Raw genomic sequence first — 22,529 nt, 5'->3', positions numbered from 1 at the left:
ACAAGGAAATATATTATTTTATGATTATTAATATATTCTTATGGGTCTAGTCTTTTAATTTGTCGACATTTAATAGAGGCTTATTACAAATAAAGTGCCCAAATGGCCATGATCCCAACTGCCAGCTGATTGTCGCTTCCACTGGCGGCTCAGTCAGACAGCCGCTAGAGCGCTCCGAGTTTAACGCGTTCTCTACCACTCTCTCTACAAAGAAATATATTATTTTATGATTATTAATATATTCTTATGGGTCTAGTCTTTTAATTTGTCGACATTTAATAGGGGCTTATTACAAATAAAGTGACCAAATGGCCGTGATGCCAACTGCCAGCTGATTGTCGCTTCCACTGGCGGCTCAGTCAGACAGCCGCAAGAGCGCTCCGAGTTTAACGCGTTCTCTACCACTCTCTCTACAAGGAAATATATTATTGTATGATTATTAATATATTCTTATGGGTCTAGTCTTTTAATTTGTCGACATTTAATAGAGGCTTATTACAAATAAAGTGCCCAAATGGCCGTGATCCCAACTGCCAGCTGATTGTCGCTTCCACTGGCGGCTCAGTCAGACAGCCGCTAGAGCGCTCCTAGTTTAACGCGTTCTCTACCACTCTCTCTACAAGGAAATATATTATTTTATGATTATTAATATATTCTTATGGGTCTAGTCTTTTAATTTGTCGACATTTAATAGAGGCTTATTACAAAAAAAGTGCCCAAATGGCCGTGATTTACCATTTACCGATTGAGCAGCCAGTGCAAGCGGCAATAACCTGCCAGTCTGGATCACGGCCATTTGAACACTTTATTTGTGATAAACCTCCCTAAAATGTCGATCATGTAAAAGAACAGACCCATAAGAATGAATTCATAATCATAAAATAATATATTTCCTTGCAGAGAGAGTGGTAGAGAACGTGTTATACTGGCAGCTTCAGCCACTGGCGGGTCACATGACCTGTCAGTGGCGGCTCCTGCCAGCCAGTTGAAGATTGAACCCCCACTCTTTAGATGTCCAAAAATGCTGTCTGAGCAGGCAACTCATTAAAGAGTGTTTGAGTGGCAGCAGCAAATGCGGGGCAGAAAAGGTGAAAAATCTGAACACAAAGACAGTGTCTGAAAAAACTAGTGAATTATGGCAGTGCTGCACTAAATGCACTAAAATGCAATCTAAGAAGACCTTAATTCAGAAATATATAATAAAAAAAGAAAGGGTGGAGGTGCGTAGTATATCGTTCAGTCATCCGTTCGAATTAAAAGAAGCCTTGTGTCCACGTTTTATATTAGACAAATATATTATATTTACAGTAGGGCATGTATTTACAGTGATCAGACGCAGCCCGACACATGTACATCACGCTTTGGTCACACTTTACAAATCAACACTGTCAACTCAACTGACAACCTGACAAATACAACCAATTCTTTCCGAAACAAAGTGAACGATTATAAAGAGGATAGTGCCTCAGCTGAAAGCGATCAAGGATCATAGGTTTCTTGTCTGATTGGGTTGGGCAGATAATAGTTAGTCTGTTAGTCTTCATATCTAGAAGTTACATGCCAGTCAGTTGTTAAGCTAGCTGTCCTGCTTGTAAACATGAAATGCATTACATTACCTGTCCTCCGTGAATCTGATGAAATGCTGTGGAGCGTCAGCTCACTGTGCAGAGATGCGAGAGTGTATCCAAATCGGATTGACGCTCATTTTTGTGTGATTTAGAAAGAATATGAATATGTTGTCAACGTTACACAAGTGTCACTCTCCTTATGTCCTTGCCCAGCGCCTGTCTGCGCTACTGCGCATGCGTCCATCACCTTCTAGAAGCGGAATCTGCCTGTTACAGCGGCATCCAGCGGCGAACGCGACATACTGCAAGACGCTCACGCCCTTTATGAACTATGGCGGCTTTCTCTTTTCAAAATAAAAGCCTTAAATTGTCATGATAGAGCACCAACTTTATTTTCAAATTTTATTACAGTATTTTGGATATTATTTTCTCAGTGGGATATTATATTATATTATATTATATTATATTATATTATATTATCTACGGTAGCAGACTTGACTTTGACTTTTTCTTTGAAATCACTCGTTTTTGGCAACGCCAGTGCAATACCTTGGGCGGCCTGAGTGAGGGCGTGGCGCTGTCGCAAACCGAGCTCCCGGCGTTTGAGTGTGTGTAGCAGTGCGCGGATAGGCCGCATGTGATGTAAGCTATAGTGTGCTCGTGTGCATTGTCACCTGTGATACATCTTCGAGTCTCATTTTAATACCGTATTTTCATTCCTTGCGAGAAAAAAGGTTAAGCAGAAAAATGCCAAAGAAATCAAAAGAAGTCGCTGAGTGGGAGGGTGATGAACCACAAACAGGTACGTTAAGATTTTGGGTTTCTATTACACCACAAGCTTATAATAATAACGACATGAAAATGATGCAGCTATATTGTAAAAGTTTACATGATGACAGCTCTGCTATTAATGCTCTGCTATGTGTAGTGGAGATACAGAGGTTGTGATTTATTATATTGCTGCTATATTTTGCTTAGCACATTAGCCTACGACAGAAGTGAGTTTATGGTGGTGCGGAGTTTGATATTTCACTGTCATTGCATCATTTTGCCAAGCTGATGTAATTTAAGACCGTATCCGCTGTGTGATCCATGTTTCAACTGCGCTGATATAACGGTTGTTTCCAAATCTAGCGATTTTTTTGGGAACGTGCCTGTGCTGCCCCAAAATGCTGTCTAGGTTGGCAGCTCACTAGATTTTTTGAAAGCTCTTGTTTTAAATCCTGTACACAAACCACTCATTCTTTGGCATTGTCATGTTCATTTGAGTCTGTTCTGTGTGTTTGTGTGTACAGAAGTGCTTAACATAATGATTTTTCGTTGTTTAGACAAACATGTCAAAAGAGGAAAGAAGGATAAGCAGGGGAAGAAAAGTGTAAGGTTTCAGTTTTGTTGATTCATGACTGATTTGTTATAACTTTAATTGTTAACAACTATGCTTAAAAGATCAAGAATTCATTCAAGTGCGAAAAAAAAATGTAATCATTCTATAATGTTTTTTGTCAGTTACACCTATTAATATTTCATTAATAATTGCCAAAATAATAATAAATACATTTTAAAACTCATACCTCTGACATCTGAATTGTTTTATGCATATTTCTGTATTTTTATATTTTTAATTTCATCCTTACAGTTTTTTGAGGAGCTGGCATCAGATAATAAACCAGAAAAAGGAGAACAGCCACCAGTGAAAGAGGCACAAGGGAAACAGGTGCATTATTTTAATTTCAGTGTTTTTCAATACATTATATAAAGTCAAAAAATATATTTAATTAAATTTAAAATATATTTAAACATAAAGATATAAACAGTCAAATATGTTATATTTTTGGATTGCCTTGTCATTTTTAGCCTCAGAAGAAAAAGAAGGACAGACGGAAATGGAAAGCGGGTGAGGATGAGGATGATGATGGTGAAGCAGAGGTCATGCAGCGCCTCAAGAAACTGTCAGTCCAGCCCAGTGATGAAGATGAAGAAGAGGAAGAGGGTAATGTCATACACTAAGTTTGTGCCAGTATGTGTCACACATCACACACCACATATTTAACATCATGGTTTATTTGTATTTTGCAGTTGTTGCTCCAGTCAAAGGAGGAAAGAAAAACAAAGTGAGTTGCTTTGACATACTATGCGGTACTTCTCTTCACTTTGTGGACAGAGTCATTTTCCTCCTGCTGAACAATGTATAGAACAGTGCAATTTAAATCATGTGATCCAATCTAGATGATGCAACACAGAACTTTGAGAATTTTTTTGTCCATCTCTTTCTATCAGGGTGGCAACATATTTGCTGCTCTGAGTCAGGGGCAGAGTGATGATGATGATGATGGTGCTGATGATGATGATGAGAAACCCCAAAGCAAGAAGAGCTCAAAGGTGCGTGCTTCCCGTTTCAAAGTCAGTTGTTGTAGGTTGAGTTTGTATGCACAAGTATAGAACAAGTTTTATGATGCAAGACAAGTTCATTTTATTTATATAATCAGGGGTACACATAAGTGGTACGCAGGTGCGCAACCAAAGGTCCAGACCACTCATTTACGTACCAACATGGTTGACAGCTGTTAATACACAATTATAATTTTAGATCAACAAACTGTAATACTGTATGAGATTTCTATTCGAGCTAAGAGCATAAATCTAGGCTATCCGCTGCCATTTTCTAAACACAAAGCAAAACTGTGACATTTCACTCACTGACACTCTTACTTGCCGGCAACACGCCACAATAAAATCTTGCTGATTTTAAGTCTGAAAATCATGAAAAGTCATATTTTTAAAAAAAGTAAATATTAGTATTTTATTTTTAAGTTTACTAAAAAATAATATTATTTTTTATTTAATACTCTCTTTTTATTTTAAAATATAATCGTATTATCACACTTTATTATTTTATAAAAATAAAAAAAATAAAGTGCAATAATATTATTATCACTATTCTTTTTTTTTATAGTTATTATTTAATGGGTCACACCAGTGTTGGGGAAAGTTACTTTTAAAAGTAATGCATTACAATATTGCGTTACTCCATAAAAAAGTAACTAATTACGGTACTTAGTTACTTTTTATGGAAAGTAATGCGTTACGTTACTTTTGCGTTACTTTTTATATCTGGACAGGGCTTGCTTGTTTGTTTTTAAAATAAAAAAGTTCTATTTTTGGCAAATATAAAAGCCTTTTCACACCAAAAGTGAAATGAATAAGCCTCAGGCTGAAGGGAAAGTAAATTTACGTCCGTACAGTAGAATGCAGAAGAAGAAATTTCAACACACTTCAGCAATAAAAAAAGACACACAAATGTTTGTCTAGAGTAACTTTTGCTTATTAGTAAGGTTGAACTGGATCATCGAAGGTCAGAAGCAAAGACATTGGTTAATAGAATGGGATTAAATACATAAAGGATATTTGTGTTGTTTAACATTTAATTATTGCAGGTTTGCATCATATTCTCAGTTGCATTATTTTTATTCATTTTGAGGAATACTGAATCTGTGCTTTTTTGTGTGTGTGAGTGAGATGAATTAATGCATATTCATATTATTATAGAACTACATTAACATCTTCTGATTTCTCTCAACATGGGGACAGGAGAGCTGTCAATCAGTAAATAGGAAAAAAAAAGTAACTTGCGTTACTTATTTGAAAAAGTAACTCAGATATTCTCTTGTAAATTAAAAAGTAATGCGTTACTTTACTAGTTATTTGAAAAAAGTAATCTGATTACGTAACTCGCGTTACTTGTAATGCATTACCCCCAACACTGGGTCACACTATGTGCAAACTAAATCTCCAGGTGCTCTTTTGAGAACCAGGCTGAAAAACGTATGTGCACCCTTGTATATAATGCTTTATACAATACAAATTGCTTCAAAGCAGCATTACTATTTTATGTTTTGTTTTTAAGATTTAAGGTTAAAATTGACATCTTATAAACTGTCTTTTGCATTTTGCACTTTTTTCTTTATACCATTTAAATTTTTTACCCACACTAATTAAAATAACAAATGTTTTTTTTTACAAGTACAAATATACTATGTAGACTCTAAATTAATATGATACCATAAAATGCATGTGTAGCAATAGGAACTAAAAGGTAAAATGCTGTTTAAAATAGCATTATATGGAGTATAAATAATTTTTCATATCCACTTTCTTGAGAAATTTCATGGAAAACAGTGTTTATTTAATTAATATTTGCATATTGTCTTAGTAGTTATTAGTGACTGTTTGTACCATCACTGTTCATTATATTATCTTTACAGCATCATCAGAATTGATGGACCTAACCATAGCACATATGAATCACACACCACATAACTCATCTTTTTGAGTTTATTCCTCTTTCATTCCCTTATATCCGCTCTCTCTTCATGACATTCCCAGTGGAATTCATACCATTTGCATTCACTCATTTGTGCCAGTGCGCTCATTGTTTCAGTCATTAAAACATTGTTTGTGATAGATACAGAAGGGAAGAACATATTGGGCTGCATATTGAATATATCTACATTTATAAGCACATGTGCCTATTTCTGTATGTGTATGTATGTGATTCAGGAAGTTGAGAAGGTAACCAAGAAAAAAGATAAGGCTAAACCTAAGATAATGAAGGTGGGTACATGGGATTGTTTCTTATTCAGTTTTCCTTCTTCAAAATTCACATCTTCTGTCTTTCTTCCACCTTGCAGTTTTTTCTTTATTGCTGCATGACGGAAGTGCTTCACTCATCATGGAAACGAACCCTTTTCTGTACATTCCAGTCTGCCTAACTAACATTGTGTTTGATTGGTGAGCGGTGCTCTGATTTTTCCTCCAGGATCTTTGGTTGACTCTCTTCTCTCAAACACAGGAGGCCTCAGAGGATGAACAAGATGAAGAGGTGGAGAAGAAAGATGAGAATCAAAAGAAAGGAGGGAAAAAGGGCAAGAAAGTCGCTGCTAAACCATCTAAGGTGTGTGACTCTTGTTTTGATGAATACAAGTTGTTTTGAAAAGCCAGTAAAAAAAAAAAATGCAAGTGTGTGCAACCTGAAGGGCATCTTAATGTTGACAGGAGGAAGATAAATTGGAAGAGAAAGAACAAGAGAAGACTCAGAAGAAAGGCAAGAAGGAACAGCCCAAGGTCAGATTAAGCTGATTAAGTTTATGTATATATTTATGTATAAAAATATGCATATGCATTCTTTGTGATTTGGAATCTCGCTTAAGATGACTGAGTTTAGTATTATTAAAGTTTCAAATGTTTTCTATTTTAATATATTTTAAAATGTAATTTATTCTTGTGATCAAAGCTGAACTTTCAGCATCATTACTCCAGTCTTCAGTGTCACACGATACTTCAGAAATCATTCTTATATGCTGATTTGCTGCTCAAAAACACGTTTTATATTGTTATTATCATCATCAGTGTTGAAAACTGCTTAATATTTTTGTAGACTCCCTGATACTTTTTTCCAGATTTTTTCAGAAAGGAAGTCAGTGCATGTTGAATGAAAATAAGTGTTGTAGTAAAATGTCCCAAGTTAAATATCTTTTTTGTGATTTTTAGAAAGGGAAGCCTGCTCGCCCTTCTCCTAGTGATGATGAAGAAGAGGAGGAAAAGAGTGATGAAAACGACACAATAATGGTACAATCATTTTCTCTTTTTGTATTCCTAATATTCATATTTTCCAAAAGTTTTTTTTTTTTGGATAAAAATCCTGTTTCCTGTCCCGTAGAGTGCCGAGGATGTGCTCACGGCTGAGCTGGACAAAGAGAAACAAGAGGACGACCCCTTTGCTAACTTGAGTAAAAAAGAGAAGAAGAAGAAAAAGAAATTGGTAGCGTATGCAAATTTTGAATACTCTAATGCAGGGGTGCCCAACCTCGGTCCTGGAGGGCCGGTGTCCTGCAGGGAGCTAAACTCTGCAGGACACCGGCCCTCCAGGACCGAGTTTGGGCACCCCTGCTCTAATGTGTTATAGAAGTGTTATTTTTACATTATTTATATACTATTGTAGTATTTTTTATTTATTTTTTTCATTTTGAATTTGGTTTTTTTATGTTTTCGTTTAAATTTTAGTTTTAACTTTTTTTGTGATGTGCTCATGTCATTTTATATAAATACATACATTGCCGTTCAAAATTTTGGGATCAGTAAGATTTTGAATGTTTTAAAGAAGTATCTTCTGCTCATCATGGCTGCATTTATTTGATCAGAAATACAGAAAAACGGTAATACTGTAAAATAGTATTACCATTTAAAATACTGGAGACTGGAGTAATGATGCTAAAAATTCAACTTTGATCGCAGCAATAAATTAAATTTTAAAGTATATTAAAATAGAAAACCATTATTTTAAATTGCAATAATAATTTACAATATTACTGTTTCTTCTGTATTTCTGATCAAATGGATGCAGCCATGATGACCAGAAGAGACTTCTTCAACACAAAATTTCTATTTTGAATAAACACTGTTCTTTTTAACTTTTTATTTATCAAAGAATCCTGAAAAATATCACTGGTCCCAAAAAATATTAAGCAGCACAACTGTTTCCAACATTGATGATAAATTAGCATATTAGAATGCTAATTTAGAATTTCTGAAGTATCATGTGACACTGAAAATTCAGCTTTGCTTTACATGAATAAATTAAATTTTAAAGTATATTAAAATAGAAAACCATTATTTTAAATTGCAATAATAATTTACAATATTACTGTTTCTTCTGTATTTCTGATCAAATGGATGCAGCCATGATGACCAGAAGAGACTTCTTCAAAAAACATTAAAAATCTTACTGATCACAAACTTTTGAACGGCAATATATATATACACTATATATATATATATATATATATATATATATATATGTATGTATGTATGTATGTTTTAGTTTTAGTTAGTGTAAATAATTTTAGTACTTCAACTGTTTATTACAATTGTTTCAGTTACTTTCCAAGGCAACATTTCTAATCTTTGTTTAAGGTTTTCTGTCTAATATTTATATTTTAGGCTGTTTTTAATAACCAAAATAATGATTTTAGTTGACAATAACAACACTGATTGTTGACACTTCCTCTTGTGTTGTGCAGATGGAGTATGAGCGGCAGGTGGCTAGTGTACGAGCTCAGAACGCCATTGAGGGAGACTTCTCCATCTCTCAGGCTGAGCTGTCCTCTCGACAGGCCATGCTGGAAAACGCTTCGGACATCAAGGTTAGACAAATGGGAAACTTTCATCTGAGACATTGAAAAGCACTTAATACTGTGTACTCATTTCTATGATCTGTTTTTAGTTGGAAAGATTCAGCATTTCAGCCCACGGTAAAGAGCTGTTTGTTAACGCCGACCTTCTGATTGTTGCTGGGAGGCGATACGGTCTGGTTGGACCAAATGGGTGGGTTGATGATGGTTTAAATTTGACACATTACTTTATTACTGCATTGCATGTAAGGCATTGTTCAGTTCGGAAGTGTTTCTCTAGTAAAAACTGTATTCTTACACCTGTATCCTGTTTGAACCAGGAAAGGGAAGACCACTCTACTGAAGCACATTGCTAACAGAGCACTTAGCATTCCTCCCAATATTGATGTGCTGCTTTGTGAGCAAGGTAAAGTACAGCCCATATGTGACCCTGGACCACAAAACCAGTCTTAAAAGATGATGTTCCATGAAGATATTTTGTAAATTTCCTACTGTAAATATATTAAAACTTAATTTTTTGTAATTTGATTAGTAATATGCATTGCTAAGAACTTAATTTGGACAACTTTAAAGGTGATTTTTCTCAATATTTTGATTTTTTTGCACCCTCAAGATTCCAGATTTTCAAATAGTTATATCTCGACCAAATATTGTCCGATCCTAACAAACCATATATCAATGGATCAATTTCGCAAAATTTACCCTTATGACTGGTTTTGTGGTCCAGGGTCACATATATATTAGTGTATTATTAATATTTAGAATTTTAATGTTTATATATTTTCACTTTAATTTGTTAATATTTAGGTAATTTTTATGTGTTTTTGTCATTCAGTATGTGTTTGCTTTTTTTAATTTGTCAATATAATTTTTATTCATTTTTATGTCATTTTTAGTTATTTTAGTACATTACAAATGTTGCCTACTAGCTGAAATATTTTATTTCAAGTAAAAATGTTTCTCATGGTTTTAGTTAACTGTAATAACCCTGGTGCAGCCTGTGTGTCCAACTTTTTTCATTTGAGCCATCTATTTTGTGCATGATATAATATGTTTTGAGCATGATATTTTTTCTCTTTGTCATTCCTCAGAGGTGGTGGCAGACGACACTCCTGCAGTTCAGGCGGTGCTGAAGGCCGACACGCGCAGACTGAAGCTCCTGGAGGAGGAACAACAGCTACAGAGTCGGCTGGAGAAAGGAGACGACGGCGTGTCTGAGAGACTCGACAAGGTCAGATTGAGAGCAGCTCGCTGAGATTCTCTAAATACACTGATCCATGGAGTAGTGGAGGATAACTGTGAGTGTGTGTGTGATTCACAGGTTTATGAGGAGTTGAGGGCGATTGGAGCAGCTGCAGCGGAGGCTAAAGCTCGTAGGATCTTGGCTGGTTTGTCTTTCACTCCAGAGATGCAGAACAGACCCACTAAGAAGTTCTCTGGTGGATGGAGGATGAGAGTGTCCCTGGCTAGGTGGGCACAATGCATTCATTTAGTAATTAATTAAATGAAAGTAAATTAAAATCTACTCTGACATGACATTGATATGATGAATAAGAAAAGTTGTCTTCATTCCAGAGCGCTGTTCATGGAGCCCACTCTACTGATGCTGGACGAGCCCACTAACCACTTGGACCTTAACGCTGTCATCTGGCTTAACAAGTAATTACTTTTGCTTTAAGTGATGCTATTAAGTAAACAATCCCGTCTAGCTGATGTATTTACATTCCGTGCAAATTATAAATAGCCTACTTTAAATCTTGATTGTATTAAGGGGTGGTCACACAGTGATTGCATCACTAAAGGTTGTCAGGCTCCTGTGTTTTTGATCTTGTTACTGCATTTTCAGTAGAATATCAGTCGCACCTTTGTCATTGCTATATTCTACTGACAAATCACCTCATATCTTTTATTTTCCCTTTTAGCTACTTACAGAGCTGGAAGAAAACGCTTCTAATTGTGTCCCACGACCAGAGTTTCTTAGATGACGTCTGTACAGATATCATTCACCTGGACAACCAGAAACTCTACTACTACAGGGGCAACTACCGTGAGTTTCGTTTCTGAACAGCAACAAATGAAATCTACCGAAAGAAGTTTAATTATCTTACTGTAGTTTATATTTGCTTGATGTCTCCTAGTGACGTTTAAGAAGATGTACGTACAGAAACAGAAGGAACTCCTGAAGCAGTACGAGAAACAAGAGAAAAAGCTCAAAGACCTGAAGGCTGGTGGAAAGTCCACCAAACAAGCTGTAAGTCCTTGACTTTTTCCTCATGTTCTTCACGATTCTAGTCTTCTCAAACCCTGCCAATCATTCTCCATCATTCTTTTTTCAGGAGAAACAGACGAAAGAGGCCCAGACAAGGAAACAGCAGAAGGGGAAGAAGAAAGGTCAGGAGGAGGAGAGCCATGAGGCCACGGAGCTCCTCAAGAGGCCGAGAGAATATACCGTCAAATTCACCTTCCCGAACCCTCCTCCGCTCTCACCGCCTATTCTCGGCCTGCACAGTGAGTCTTTTGTGACTTTCACTCATTGTAGCATCTTGTTTTGATCAAACCTGATGACCAGTTTGGTGTATTCTCTCTTCCACTCACAGGTGTTGACTTTGGTTATGCAGGCCAGAAGCCTCTGTTCAAGAATGTGGACTTTGGTATAGATATGGATTCCAGAAGTAAGTCACACGTCTATAGAAATTATGACTAGCATGTTAATTACAATGGCACAAGACAATGTTAGAAAACTCTTAATGGTTTTCAAATGAGCTTGAGTTAACTTTCTCTGTTTCAGTATGTATTGTTGGACCCAATGGAGTTGGGAAAAGTACACTCCTCCTGCTTTTGACTGGAAAATTAAATCCTGTAAGTACCACTTATTTTTAAGTAATAACTCATAGTTGTAAAAAAACAAAGATGAAAATTAAAAAATATATTTATAATATTTATTTGAGGAAAAATGGGTACTTGTTTTTTCCCATGTTTGTTGATTTGTTTCCTTCATATAATTAATTATGAAGCTTCTTTTTTTTATTTCATTTTAGACAAAAGGAGAGATGAGGAAGAACCATCGATTGGTATCGCAGATGTTTAAAATCATTATTTTTATTTGACCTTTTCTTGACTGGCTAATTGCTCGTTCTTCTGCCTCTGCCTGTAGAAAGTAGGTTTCTTCAACCAGCAGTATGCTGATCAGCTGAACATGGAGGAGTCTCCCACAGAGTACCTCCAGAGGAACTTCAACCTCCAATACCAGGATGCCAGGAAGTGCCTGGGTCGCTTTGGGTTAGAGAGCCACGCACACACCATCCTGATCTCCAAACTGTCTGGTAAGCACTATAGGAATGCATTCATGTATGATTTTCAAAGTCATCTGTCCTTCGTTGACATTTTTTTCTGAATTGTCCTGTGTGTTTGTTTTTTAGGTGGTCAGAAAGCAAGAGTGGTATTTTCTGAACTTGCTTGTCGGCAACCTGACGTCCTTATTTTGGTAAGGAGTAAATGTTTTAAATATCTCAAGAATTTAAGTAAAAATGAGAGCTTTAACATTTTCTAACCATGCAAATGTACAGGATGAGCCCACAAATAACTTGGACATTGAGTCGATTGATGCATTGTCAGAAGCCATCAACGAATACAAAGGGGGTAAGATTTATAAACTATATACAATAATGATAATTATTAAGGTGGAAACCAGGGAGTAAAATCATTATTATTAACATTTAATATGAATGTGTTTAGCTGTGGTAATTGTAAGCCACGATGCCAGGCTGATCACCGAGACCCAGTGCCAGCTGTGGGTGGTCGAGGACCAGTCGATCAACCAGATTGATGGAGACTTTGAAGAATACAAGAGAGAAGTGCTGGAGGCTCTTGGAGAAACCCTGGTCAACAAGCCTAAAGAATGAACAATGGCTGGTATTAATAACAAGAGTGTCAAACTACATCACTAAAGGGCTTTTTGTTGCATCTAACTAAGCCTCAATAGAACCAAAAAATTTTTGTTAAATTGATGGATTATGCCGAGCACCTGCATGCAAACGGTGCAGGGTGATATACACAAACCCTACAGAACCAGGATGGGGTTTTTCACGTCTTTTACTTTACACGTGAAGACTGATTCTAGATCACTATTTTTACTTGCTGACAATTTATACATACAGCGCTTGTTCTTTAGTCATGGTGTCTGGCATTCTTGTATTATGCTTACATTCATCATTACCAGCTCTGTTCATCCATGTGATGCAATGCTATAAAACGCACTGTCACTATCAAATGTGAACAGATGGGGCTAACAGTGTGCAGTTTGATAATGGTGTCTGATTGCTGACACATATATTTAGTATTAACCTGCCTTTGTAAGGAGTACTTCGGTTCAGGTCATTAAATCGTCATTATGCTTGCATTCTAAAGCAGCTCCAGATTGTTTAACCTATATAAATGTTCAAACAGTGATGCTCCCTGTAGCTCATCTGTCTTGAATGATGAAATAAACTATTGACTAACTTGATTTGAATAAAAAAATTGAATAAAGTATGCATCTAAATGTCATGGAAAAAGCAAATAAATCATTTTTGCAACAAAGTCAAGTTTATTTAGTGCTTTTATTTGAGATTTCTTATATTATGCTTGTCTTGCATGGACAAAATGTAACAACATGAATGGAAAATGTACATTTTCTTCTTGCTCATTAAGTACTGTTATGGAAACATAATTTGGATGAAACATCCACAATTGAAATTACAACCACTCTTTCGATAGACCTTAATCAGGGTAGCGCAATATGTAATTTTTTGACAGGAATGAAAACGAGGCTGAGGGATAGAAGTACATGGCGTTTAATGAGTTCATACCGATTTTTCAGCTAATGAAATGTCTTTCCAAAAAGCTTTCAGTAGACAACGCCATAAAGAGTTTGAAAAATGACATTGTAAAGACAGTAAGTCTCTATCCCTCACTGCCTTGTTTTCATGCATGTAAAATACATGGCATCTGCTCTGACTAAGGTCTATTGCAACAAGATTCAAACATCCGGTTTCAGGTAGTCTTTGTAGATCCGCTTCACTCTTGCCAGTTCTCGCTCACCTGGTTTTATACTACCATACCACGAATACCACAGTTCTCCAGAGCTGAGAGAAAATGGGGCAGGAGTTGGTGCTACAGCACCATGAGTGTTTGTGTAGTCCTCTTTAGAGTAATCAACATGAGGTAACTGAACAGCAAGTAAACCTTAAACAGAGGAGAAAAGAATCAAATCACATTAAGCACTTGTGCACCAAATAATGAGATTTATCATTCCCTTCTGGCTCTTTCATAAAAGGACTTGTGCACACTGACACTTACAACAAAAACTGTAAATTTACCACAATCTCTAGCGGTTTCAATGGCCTTGTTAAGTAGTTTCTGTTGTTTCATGCACACACCTGAGGAAAGATTAAGAGTAAAATGGTGATCAGATCACGAGTATATCAGAAATATGATGTACTGAGAAATTCATTACCGGTTCGAGTGGGATCGTGCACAATTCCTGTTTGAGGACTAATGAACTGCTGCAACAGATTCACATTCTGCAGAAAAAAAGTGTCTGTTAAAGCAAATACATTTAAAGTGTAATACTTACATTTTCCACATGAAATAAAAGATGACAGAATCGAAAAACACACCTTGTAATGGACAATGATGTTTGGATCACGACAGATGGGACAAGGGTTACCACATATCTTATCCCCTCTCTACGACAAGACAATCATCCTCATTAATACAAATTAAATGGACTGAAAAAAAACAAACATCTGAACAATCAATCTAAAACAAATGTGTACTTACAATACAGGTCTTTCTTGTCTTTTGAGGAGGGACGCCCCCCTTATGATTCCTTCTGTAGTTAGACCACACAGGCTTTGATGCATAGCGCTCAATGTACTCTACAAGAGAGGTCTGACCAACATTAAGCACTGTTTCACCACAAGTGCTTCATTTAATCATATAATCAATCATATTTACCTTCACTTTCTAAGTATTCCCATGGTCTGTCTGAATATCTAGACAGTGTCTCGGCTGATTCTGTGTTTTCAGCAGACGATGATGATAAAGCACGAAACTTCAGACGCAGCCCTGGAGCAGCACTTGAAGTTATTGTCCAATCACGAATTCTCTGCAATACAAAACGCGTAAATAGTCCTTTATGTTGGTTGAGGTGTTTGCACGCGAATGACTGCCCTCTAATCACAACAAACACAATTCTACGTCATGTATAAATAAAAACATTCATTAAAAAGATTTTGTCGGTAACCAACCAACCTGTGTTTGAATATTTCGTTGTAAAATGACAGGAAATGTGCGGCAGATAGCTATTCCAATGCGTTGTAAGGAGGCCGCCATTTTGTCTTTGTAGCAAAGGAAGTTGTTGAGAGGATAAGTGTCCTGTGACGGAAGTGCGCATTTATTGTTCTCACTTTTTCGTTTTAAATGAATTCAGTTTACCAACTAGTCAAATATTTAAAATTTAATTTAAAATGCATTTTTTTGTTTGTGAAACCTGAAACGATCCCTCATGTTCGCCAGTTTGCCTGTGTAGTTAATACATTTTTGCCGATGTTTTGCTTTTCTTTTATAGGAATATTACTTGTGGTTATATATTAAATTATCATTTAAATTAATGACTGTTTTATAATATATGTATACAGTGTGTTATGCTACGTATTATAATCGAAAATAAACCCAATGTAACTCCACCAGTTATAATGAAAGGAATTAAACATTACAAAGAGTATTTTCCATCCTTTACCGTGTCTGTTTCCACTGATCTATATTATTATATATATTATATTATAACTCTATTATAGATCAGTGTCTGTTTCTCATTTTTAACCCACACTTATTACAGTAGTTCACATAAAGTTTGAATCTACCTCAAAATAGCTAGTTCTTGAATGTGCATAAACGAATATGCCTAGATTATTGTACAGTGATGCAGAGTAAATTCTTACATCATTTTTAAATTTCAAAAATTCCAACAAATGAACGATTATCTTTGCACCGGAAGTCGGGGTGGGGGATGGGCGCGTCCTTCAGCACACAGAAGGTCGTCTCGAGCGCGCGCGCGACAGGAGCGCGTGACCATCAACTCCATTTTGTGTTGAAAGAAACGCCCGAGAGCGCGCGCACGAGCCCCGGGTGACGCAAAACACGTCAGAACTATATATACCGAGTCCTGCCCTTCCGGAGCATTCCTGGATTTGTCTGAGGTAAGTGTCGTGTCGGAGGGCGGTTCTCCACTTTTTGCGATTTAAAAGACTATTTTTATCCCAAAGTCCGGCTACCACGTCAGTTTTTTTATCAACAAAAACGACCTTTCGATTATTCTCTGGATTTTCGCCGCCAAATACTCGTTTTCTCTAACGTCTCTTTGTGCTGTTGTTTCGTTTCAGGTCTGAGTCGGTCTCAGTGAAGATCTGGCGTCGAGGATTTTTCAACTGTGTGCGAAGATCAAAGCCCAAAAAAACTCAAATTTTCTACTCGAGTAACGGACATTCGCTTACTACTTTTTTGCTCCAGATTGTTCAAGAAGGAAAAGCTCAATTTCAGCCACCACAATCCCGCCCATTATGCAATTTTTCAGCCAATAATGCTAAAGTCATGACAGTTTACGTTCTCTTAAACTGTTAAAAAGCTGAAATTTGTTGCTGTTAAGCACAATATATTAATAGCAACCCGAGACGCAGAGGAGAGGTTTTAATAGTAAGTGTTCTTTCAAACCAATTTGAATCGAAACTACGTAAGAGTTAACCAGTTGTCTGTGTTGAAAATGATTCCAGATATAACTTAGAGATGAAAAATTCCTGTTTGTATCGAGCGTGGCGACCTAAATGCGCCACAGTTTCTAGAAGCAGACAGCATGCTGAGATAAAGCGAGACTAGTGTATGAGCTCACCGCAAAGCCAGAGCAGCGGCTTCAACGCCCTGCTTCTCTTTGTGTGTGAGACGGAGCAATCCTTATGATTATTAAAGTAGCGATAAATCATCGAATAATAAGCTAGCCATCGCTAGTCATAAGCAATCTGTACATAAAGATTGCCATAGGCAAAGCCAGGAAGTGACTGCATTCAATTGGGGCTTTTTATAAACTGCATTCTTTTCAAAGGAGAGCTCACTGGAACAACCAACGCAATCTGCACATAAAGATTGCCAAGTGGCGCCTGTGGATTTAGCCGAACGGGGAAAACAGACTGAAATGCAACATTTTGTTCATAATGTCGTTAGGTGTTATTAGTTGGCGGAACTGGATACCGTTGAGCTAGTTTGGTGAAATAAACCTCCCTAGGCAATGATAATTTATACAAATGCATAGCAGTCTGACTATAAAGATTGCATTTTTTGTGTTGTGTGCTTAACGAGTGCGTAACGTTAGATAGGGTATTTGTCTTGTCGATTTTGCTTTAAAATGGCGGACGGGTTGTCCTTTGCTCGGATCACTCGAGGCAATGGTGGCTTTGTTTTTCTGACTGGATCTACGGGAAATACTGTAGCTCGGAACGGCTGTCTCGCGTCGCCATCATCCCTATATACAGCTCGAGGTATCGTCTTAATGTCCGTGAGTCGCTAGCGGGGTAAATATAGTAGCACTTTGTAAACGAGCAAGACAAATGCGAGGCGGGGGCAAATAGCCGTTGTATTTTTAAAAACTTGTTGGAATTCAAAGATGGCGACCGGGCAACCGTTCTGTCGAGCGCAGCGCGTACGCGAAGGCAAGTGGTTAAAGATAGTGGGTGTGGTTTATCTCTGACTTCAGCCAATCAGAGAAGCCGCTGTCAGATGCTATATGAGAGGGAGACTTCGACAGATGGCGAATCAAATCCCCTTGTGGCCACTATTGAGTAGATGTATAAATTCATATTACCGGCCTTTAGTCAGACCAACACTGAATGCTTTGTGTTGACGAGTTCTAACACAAAACCTTTGGGCAGTTAGCTTAAAGATGCCAGTTGCTTATGTAACACTGGATTAAAAAGTGAAAGTAGGTGACATGGTTTTGAACACGATGTAGGAAGATTATTATACAGGACAGGGTTTAATGTAACTTTAAACAATGTGTTTCTTCACATCTGCATTTAATCAAAAACTTGACAGATGCAATGTTAATCTTTTCTTTCCAGTGAATGTACAATCTTGTTGACTTTTTCTTGTTTGTTATGACAACTGTGACGCTTCCAGGAATTGTGTGTATTGTTCCGTGTTTAAGGAGTTCGGTTGTGACTATAAAAAGTTCTTCAACACAACAGTGTTACGGGTAAGACCAAACCTGATTTCTCACACGATCCAAAGTGCCATTAGTAGACCTTTTTCACTGTCTTGGAAATTATGTAGAACACGAATTTCAAACGTTGCCAAACCCTTGCATGCTTAACAGTCGTAAAAATCTACATTGGTTCGGTGCATATATTTCTATTTCATTTGTAATTCGCCCCGTTGTTCATTTTCTGCTGTAGTTAGTTGGTTGGTGTCGCCGGTGTCCAGTCAAGTGTGCTGTAGTGAGAGGAACTGAAGGCAGAAATACTCACTGATGCTCTGCGTGGGCAGGGCACATGACGTGTTCTCTCTCTCTCTCTCTCTCTCTCTGTCTCTGCCCTCACCCGTCTCTTTGTAATTGACTTAAGTCAGATATTACTGACAAGTGTCCATCTAATTTTTATTTATTATTATTTTTTATATATTTGATGCTTTCATTTGTTATATTGCTTCGTGGCAAATAGGCCTACACTGTTTCTGTATTTGTGTATATTTAGAAATAACCACATGGTGGCGACATGCAACTTGGAAAGAAGGTCTTGTGTTCAGTCGCACAAAACCCTCAAATTAACCTTTAGAGATAATACACTTATTTGCATAACTTAAGGAGTTTCTTGCAACTGGATACTGATCCACAAGATGGTAAAAATCAAGTCTTACAGGGTCTATTTCCTTCATTATATATTTATCTTTTTTTCACATCACATTATTGTTTTAAAATGTAATACTTTTTTTTTTTTTGACCCAAAATATGGTCAACCATTATTGGAGTAATATGTATTTAATATCTAATATTGCATATTAAAGAAAAATGTAGTTGAATACAGAAAAGAATTATAATTAAGGAATAGACTCACTAAGGCACTAAAAAAAAAATCATTTTGTGATATTATTTTTTATTTTTTCCCACCTAGTGGTTCTAGACTTCTGTATACCTAAAACATACTTAAAACATTAAAAAAAGGTCCAGTTAATGTACTGAAATTTTAAAACCTGCATTATGTTACTGGAAAATATTTCAAGCTTGCTGTTTAAAATTAGTATACACATTGGTCCCACTGTATATTATATTAGTATTTAACTACTATGTACTTACAGCAAAAAAACAAATAATATGTGTGTTTTTTTTAAATTATGTATTTATTTGGTGCATTGTACTTACTGTGTTCATGTTGTTTTGCACAGCATTAAGGTAAGGTTAGTGACAGGTTTAGTGATATGGTTAGGATGGGTGGATTCAGGGATAGGGCCTGTAGATGCAGTTACAGAAATAATTACATGCAGGTATTTTTTTTAATATAAGTAAAATGTAAAAAATTTATGTATTGTGTCAAATTAGTAATTTAAGTGTTATAAATGAAATTAAAAGACACTTAAGCTAAAGTGGGTTCAACACATTTTATGTCCATCAGCATTATAGCAATGACAATCGTGGATATGGGTAAAGACTTTGTAATAAGTTTTCATGTTTTATAATATAAGTGTAACTTATATACATAGTATATTGTAAAGGTTTTGGTTTGTAAGTGTTTACATATATCTCATTATATTATAGCATCTTTCATCTATTGATATTAGGTTATAGACAGATGGATCACAGCAGTGTCTTAACAAGGAAGGATGAAATTATATCAATGCCAGAGTCCCTGTGTGCATCACAACTGCCAGTGTGACAGTGCTTTTCTGATAAACAAGAAAATCCAGTCAATAATTTGAACACTTCTACTATTGCCTCTCTAGTTTGGCTTGAAATACTTGTGATGAATGGTAGTAGTTGTACTGTACAAGGGTTATTATAAAAATTACTTAAATACTAATAAAATAAATTGTAAAAACTATGTTTAACTGTAAGTGCATTCTCAAATTTTATTTATGCTTTTGTATAATTATTGTTATTAAGTGATATAATAATCTGAATGCACATTACTGATCACAGCCATTATATTATTTTATATGTAGTCCTTGATACTTAAGTCCTTTGTACCTGTGATGTTTACTTTGGGTAATGTACAGTGTATATAAAAAAAAAGCAGGTGGGTTTATGACATTGACATGACGCATGTGATACAACATTTTACTTTTATGTTTATCTTTCATCATTTCAGATTATGAACTGAATTATACAGCGCTTACATAAGCAATCATCCAGTTTGAGGTTCTCGTATAATTAAATAAGTGACAGACTTATTCAATTATTCACTCTGCAATCGGCTGTTAAACTATAACAGTTGAACCAGCTGCCCCTTTCTAGTAGCAGAATCAGTAAATATTGACAGCCCAACAGACATCATATATTAAACATTTTATTTACCAGGGAGGATTCGTTGTAGTCAGTTGGAGTATGATATTTAATTTCTTATTGTTCCAACAGTTTTTGGGATCTAGTAATAATTTAAGTCCCAGCATTTTTGCAATTACATCATTTTCTAAGTGATGAAACATTATAAATTTGAGAACCAACTGTTGTTTAAAGTAGTATGTTTATTAATGAAGACATTACTTTTGTACCTTCTGCTGTTGTGAACAGAATGGACACAGCTTGTTCTGTGGTTATGATTGCATTTGTGATTTCAAATCACATCCAGTGTGAACCAGAAAACTGCTAAGATGTCTGTATCTGATTATTAAAAAACAGTACATATTGTCAGTACAATATATTAAAAAACATCTAGAAGTTTCTCTCCATTCTTTGAGTGCATACATGCAGTGTTGACAGCAGCTGTGCTGTGATGTCTTTGGTAGTCATGTGACCATTTATGTTTCCAATGTATTCAGAGTTTATTGTTTCCAAGTTATCTCACATCCACAGTCGCCTTGGTAAATGTACATTACTGGAAACTTTTGAAAGATTCAACGTTGTCCTTGTGCTGTTCCAGTGAGCTCTCCTTAAGTGCCATCATCTCATTATTTCAATATTGATTGGTTGATTTCATGCCATATCCCAGATTCTCCCCAGTGGCATAAGCACAAGAATAACCCCTGTTTTCTCTCCCTCTGTCAGTAAGCAGCTATGGCCTTGGGCCCGGTGGACCCCAGAGAGGTGCTGAAAGGAGTTGAAGCTCTACTGGGGAAAGATGGAGAGCTACGAAGCCTTGAGGGAGTTGCTAAAGTCTTCAGGTGAGATGCTGTACCATTTTTTTTTTCAGGACACCTCTTAAAAAGCCATTAATTCCAATAACCAATAGTATTTCTAACATTTTCTTCTTTTCAAACAGTCTCATGAAGGCCTCGCATAAAATGGTCAGCAGATGCATGTATCTGAACATCTTACTGCAGACAAAATCACATGATGTACTTAATCGGTAAGAGTAATAGCCATTAAAAAAAAAGTTGAAACATTTTTGCTTTCAAGTTTTTGTTTAACTCTTTCTCTTCCGCTCAGTTTCATTCGAGTTGGAGGCTACAAGTTGTTGAACTCTTGGCTTACCTACTCAAAGACCACCACCAACACCCCCCTGCTGCAGCTCATACTGCTCACCCTGCAGAAACTCCCCCTGACTGTGGACCACCTCAAACAGGTACTTCACCAAACCACGGCCCATAAAACTCTTCATGCATACCCCCACAGTCTTCTAACACCTGTTCTTTGTCTGTTTTTTTTTTCTTCGCTCTCTCTCTCTCCTGCTAGAACAACACAGCCAAGCTGGTGAAACATCTGAGCAAGAGCGGCGAGACAGAAGGTAAGAACACATGTTCCATGAATTAATGCCAGACAGTCTGCTTACTGTCTTCCAGAGCTCAGGTTTGAACTCTGTGGCTTCTCTTTCTCTCAGAGCTGAGGAAGCTGGCATCAGTGCTGGTGGAAGGCTGGATGGCTATTATCCGCTCTCAGAGCGTCTCCAGTGCAGCATCACCCAATGGTAGGGTTTCCAGTTTACATTGTCTTCTATGTCACTCTGTTTTTTGTTAAAGACTTGCTGCACTTTTAACTTGAATTATTGGCAAGTGGGCTTCCCATTATTGGCGAATAACCCAACTGTGTTTTCCATCAGACAAGAAACGGAAAAAGGAAGATGGAAAAGTGCGTCCAGAGGTGAAGCCCCGAGAAAAGGGAGCAGATGAGGAGAAGAAGAAAGACAAACCAAAAGCTTATGCTCCAAGTCACGCAAAGATCCGTTCTACAGGTTAGTCACAGTGTTATTTTAGTTTTATTTATATAATATTATAGTGTTTATTCATATTTTAAATTAGTTTTTTTTGTATTTCCATTTTTTATTATAATTTAGTTTTAGTAATTAAATTTTTTTGTGATTTTTATTTTTTTATTTTTTATTTTTTTGTTAGTATTTTTATATTCCTATTCAACTTTTTTTTTTTTTAGTACTTTAAATTTGTTTATTTCAGTTAGTTGTCAAGGCAACATTTATATTTTTTTTGTTTAAGTTTTTTAAGTTGGGGGGGGGGGGGGGGGTTTTTTTTTTTTTTTTTTTTTTTTTCGTGGAGATCTGTTTAATATTTGCATTAGCTAGTGCAAGCTGTCCCCTTCCTTTCC

At 36.5% G+C, this 22,529-nt stretch overlaps 4 protein-coding genes across 10 annotated transcripts in view; 2 read left to right on the top strand and 2 right to left on the bottom strand.

Annotated features, from left to right (window-relative positions):
• LOC107691522 (uncharacterized) overlaps nucleotides 1-1,801 on the bottom strand; it is a 19,143-nt gene extending 17,342 nt beyond the window's left edge. For both annotated transcript variants that reach the window (XM_016490145.1, XM_016490147.1), the window contains exon 1: nucleotides 1,617-1,801. The gene's annotated coding sequence lies outside the window, so the exon portion shown is untranslated. The remainder of the gene's footprint in view (nucleotides 1-1,616) is intronic.
• A 349-nt stretch (nucleotides 1,802-2,150) lies between these two features.
• Nucleotides 2,151-13,333, top strand: LOC107691519 (ATP-binding cassette sub-family F member 1-like). Of its 3 annotated transcripts, none has more exons than XM_016490138.1 (27): nucleotides 2,151-2,370; nucleotides 2,897-2,943; nucleotides 3,205-3,282; nucleotides 3,423-3,558; nucleotides 3,648-3,679; nucleotides 3,846-3,947; nucleotides 6,126-6,179; nucleotides 6,418-6,519; nucleotides 6,621-6,689; nucleotides 7,116-7,193; nucleotides 7,285-7,386; nucleotides 8,645-8,767; nucleotides 8,848-8,948; nucleotides 9,076-9,161; nucleotides 9,847-9,986; nucleotides 10,077-10,225; nucleotides 10,331-10,414; nucleotides 10,678-10,802; nucleotides 10,894-11,006; nucleotides 11,092-11,263; nucleotides 11,353-11,427; nucleotides 11,544-11,614; nucleotides 11,794-11,826; nucleotides 11,910-12,078; nucleotides 12,175-12,239; nucleotides 12,322-12,394; nucleotides 12,491-13,333. In XM_016490138.1, exons 1-27 carry the CDS (start codon nucleotides 2,316-2,318, stop codon nucleotides 12,655-12,657), a joined length of 2,601 nt encoding a protein of 866 aa, XP_016345624.1. In that variant the 5' UTR covers nucleotides 2,151-2,315; the 3' UTR covers nucleotides 12,658-13,333. The 3 variants fall into 3 exon arrangements, with proteins under 3 accessions (XP_016345624.1, XP_016345625.1, XP_016345623.1); XM_016490137.1 differs by having other exon boundaries at nucleotides 2,152-2,370; nucleotides 3,645-3,679; XM_016490139.1 differs by lacking the exon at nucleotides 6,126-6,179 and having other exon boundaries at nucleotides 3,645-3,679.
• A 281-nt stretch (nucleotides 13,334-13,614) lies between these two features.
• Nucleotides 13,615-16,723, bottom strand: LOC107691521 (28S ribosomal protein S18b, mitochondrial-like). 2 transcript variants are annotated; one of them, XM_016490144.1, is made up of 8 exons: nucleotides 16,683-16,723; nucleotides 15,050-15,172; nucleotides 14,753-14,903; nucleotides 14,576-14,673; nucleotides 14,413-14,481; nucleotides 14,250-14,316; nucleotides 14,093-14,172; nucleotides 13,901-13,978 (listed from the first exon to the last, which is right to left on the bottom strand). In XM_016490144.1, exons 2-8 carry the CDS (start codon nucleotides 15,128-15,130, stop codon nucleotides 13,907-13,909), a joined length of 618 nt encoding a protein of 205 aa, XP_016345630.1. In that variant the 5' UTR covers nucleotides 15,131-15,172; nucleotides 16,683-16,723; the 3' UTR covers nucleotides 13,901-13,906. The 2 variants fall into 2 exon arrangements, with proteins under 2 accessions (XP_016345629.1, XP_016345630.1); XM_016490143.1 differs by lacking the exon at nucleotides 16,683-16,723 and having other exon boundaries at nucleotides 13,615-13,978; nucleotides 14,113-14,172.
• Nucleotides 15,797-22,529, top strand: part of LOC107691520 (serine/threonine-protein phosphatase 1 regulatory subunit 10-like) — a 12,555-nt gene continuing 5,822 nt past the window's right edge. Inside the window, exons 1-8 of one of the 3 annotated variants that reach the window (XM_016490140.1) lie at nucleotides 15,797-15,996; nucleotides 16,180-16,489; nucleotides 21,039-21,154; nucleotides 21,253-21,339; nucleotides 21,420-21,555; nucleotides 21,666-21,717; nucleotides 21,811-21,897; nucleotides 22,030-22,161. In XM_016490140.1, the coding sequence (XP_016345626.1) occupies nucleotides 21,048-21,154; nucleotides 21,253-21,339; nucleotides 21,420-21,555; nucleotides 21,666-21,717; nucleotides 21,811-21,897; nucleotides 22,030-22,161 (601 nt within the window). In that variant the 5' untranslated portion in view covers nucleotides 15,797-15,996; nucleotides 16,180-16,489; nucleotides 21,039-21,047. Of the gene's footprint in view, nucleotides 15,997-16,179; nucleotides 16,490-17,283; nucleotides 17,343-17,684; nucleotides 17,766-17,962; nucleotides 18,039-21,038; nucleotides 21,155-21,252; nucleotides 21,340-21,419; nucleotides 21,556-21,665; nucleotides 21,718-21,810; nucleotides 21,898-22,029; nucleotides 22,162-22,529 lie in introns of those variants that run through there. The other 2 variants (XM_016490141.1, XM_016490142.1) reach the window with 2 other exon arrangements.

The sequence above is a fragment of the Sinocyclocheilus anshuiensis genome, unplaced genomic scaffold (assembly GCF_001515605.1).
Source record: "Sinocyclocheilus anshuiensis isolate Anshui unplaced genomic scaffold, SAMN03320099.WGS_v1.1 scaffold162, whole genome shotgun sequence".
In the NCBI taxonomy this organism is placed as follows: Eukaryota; Metazoa; Chordata; class Actinopteri; order Cypriniformes; family Cyprinidae; genus Sinocyclocheilus; species Sinocyclocheilus anshuiensis.
Note: the sequence above shows the minus strand (reverse complement) of the source record. Positions and strands in the feature narration are given on the sequence as shown.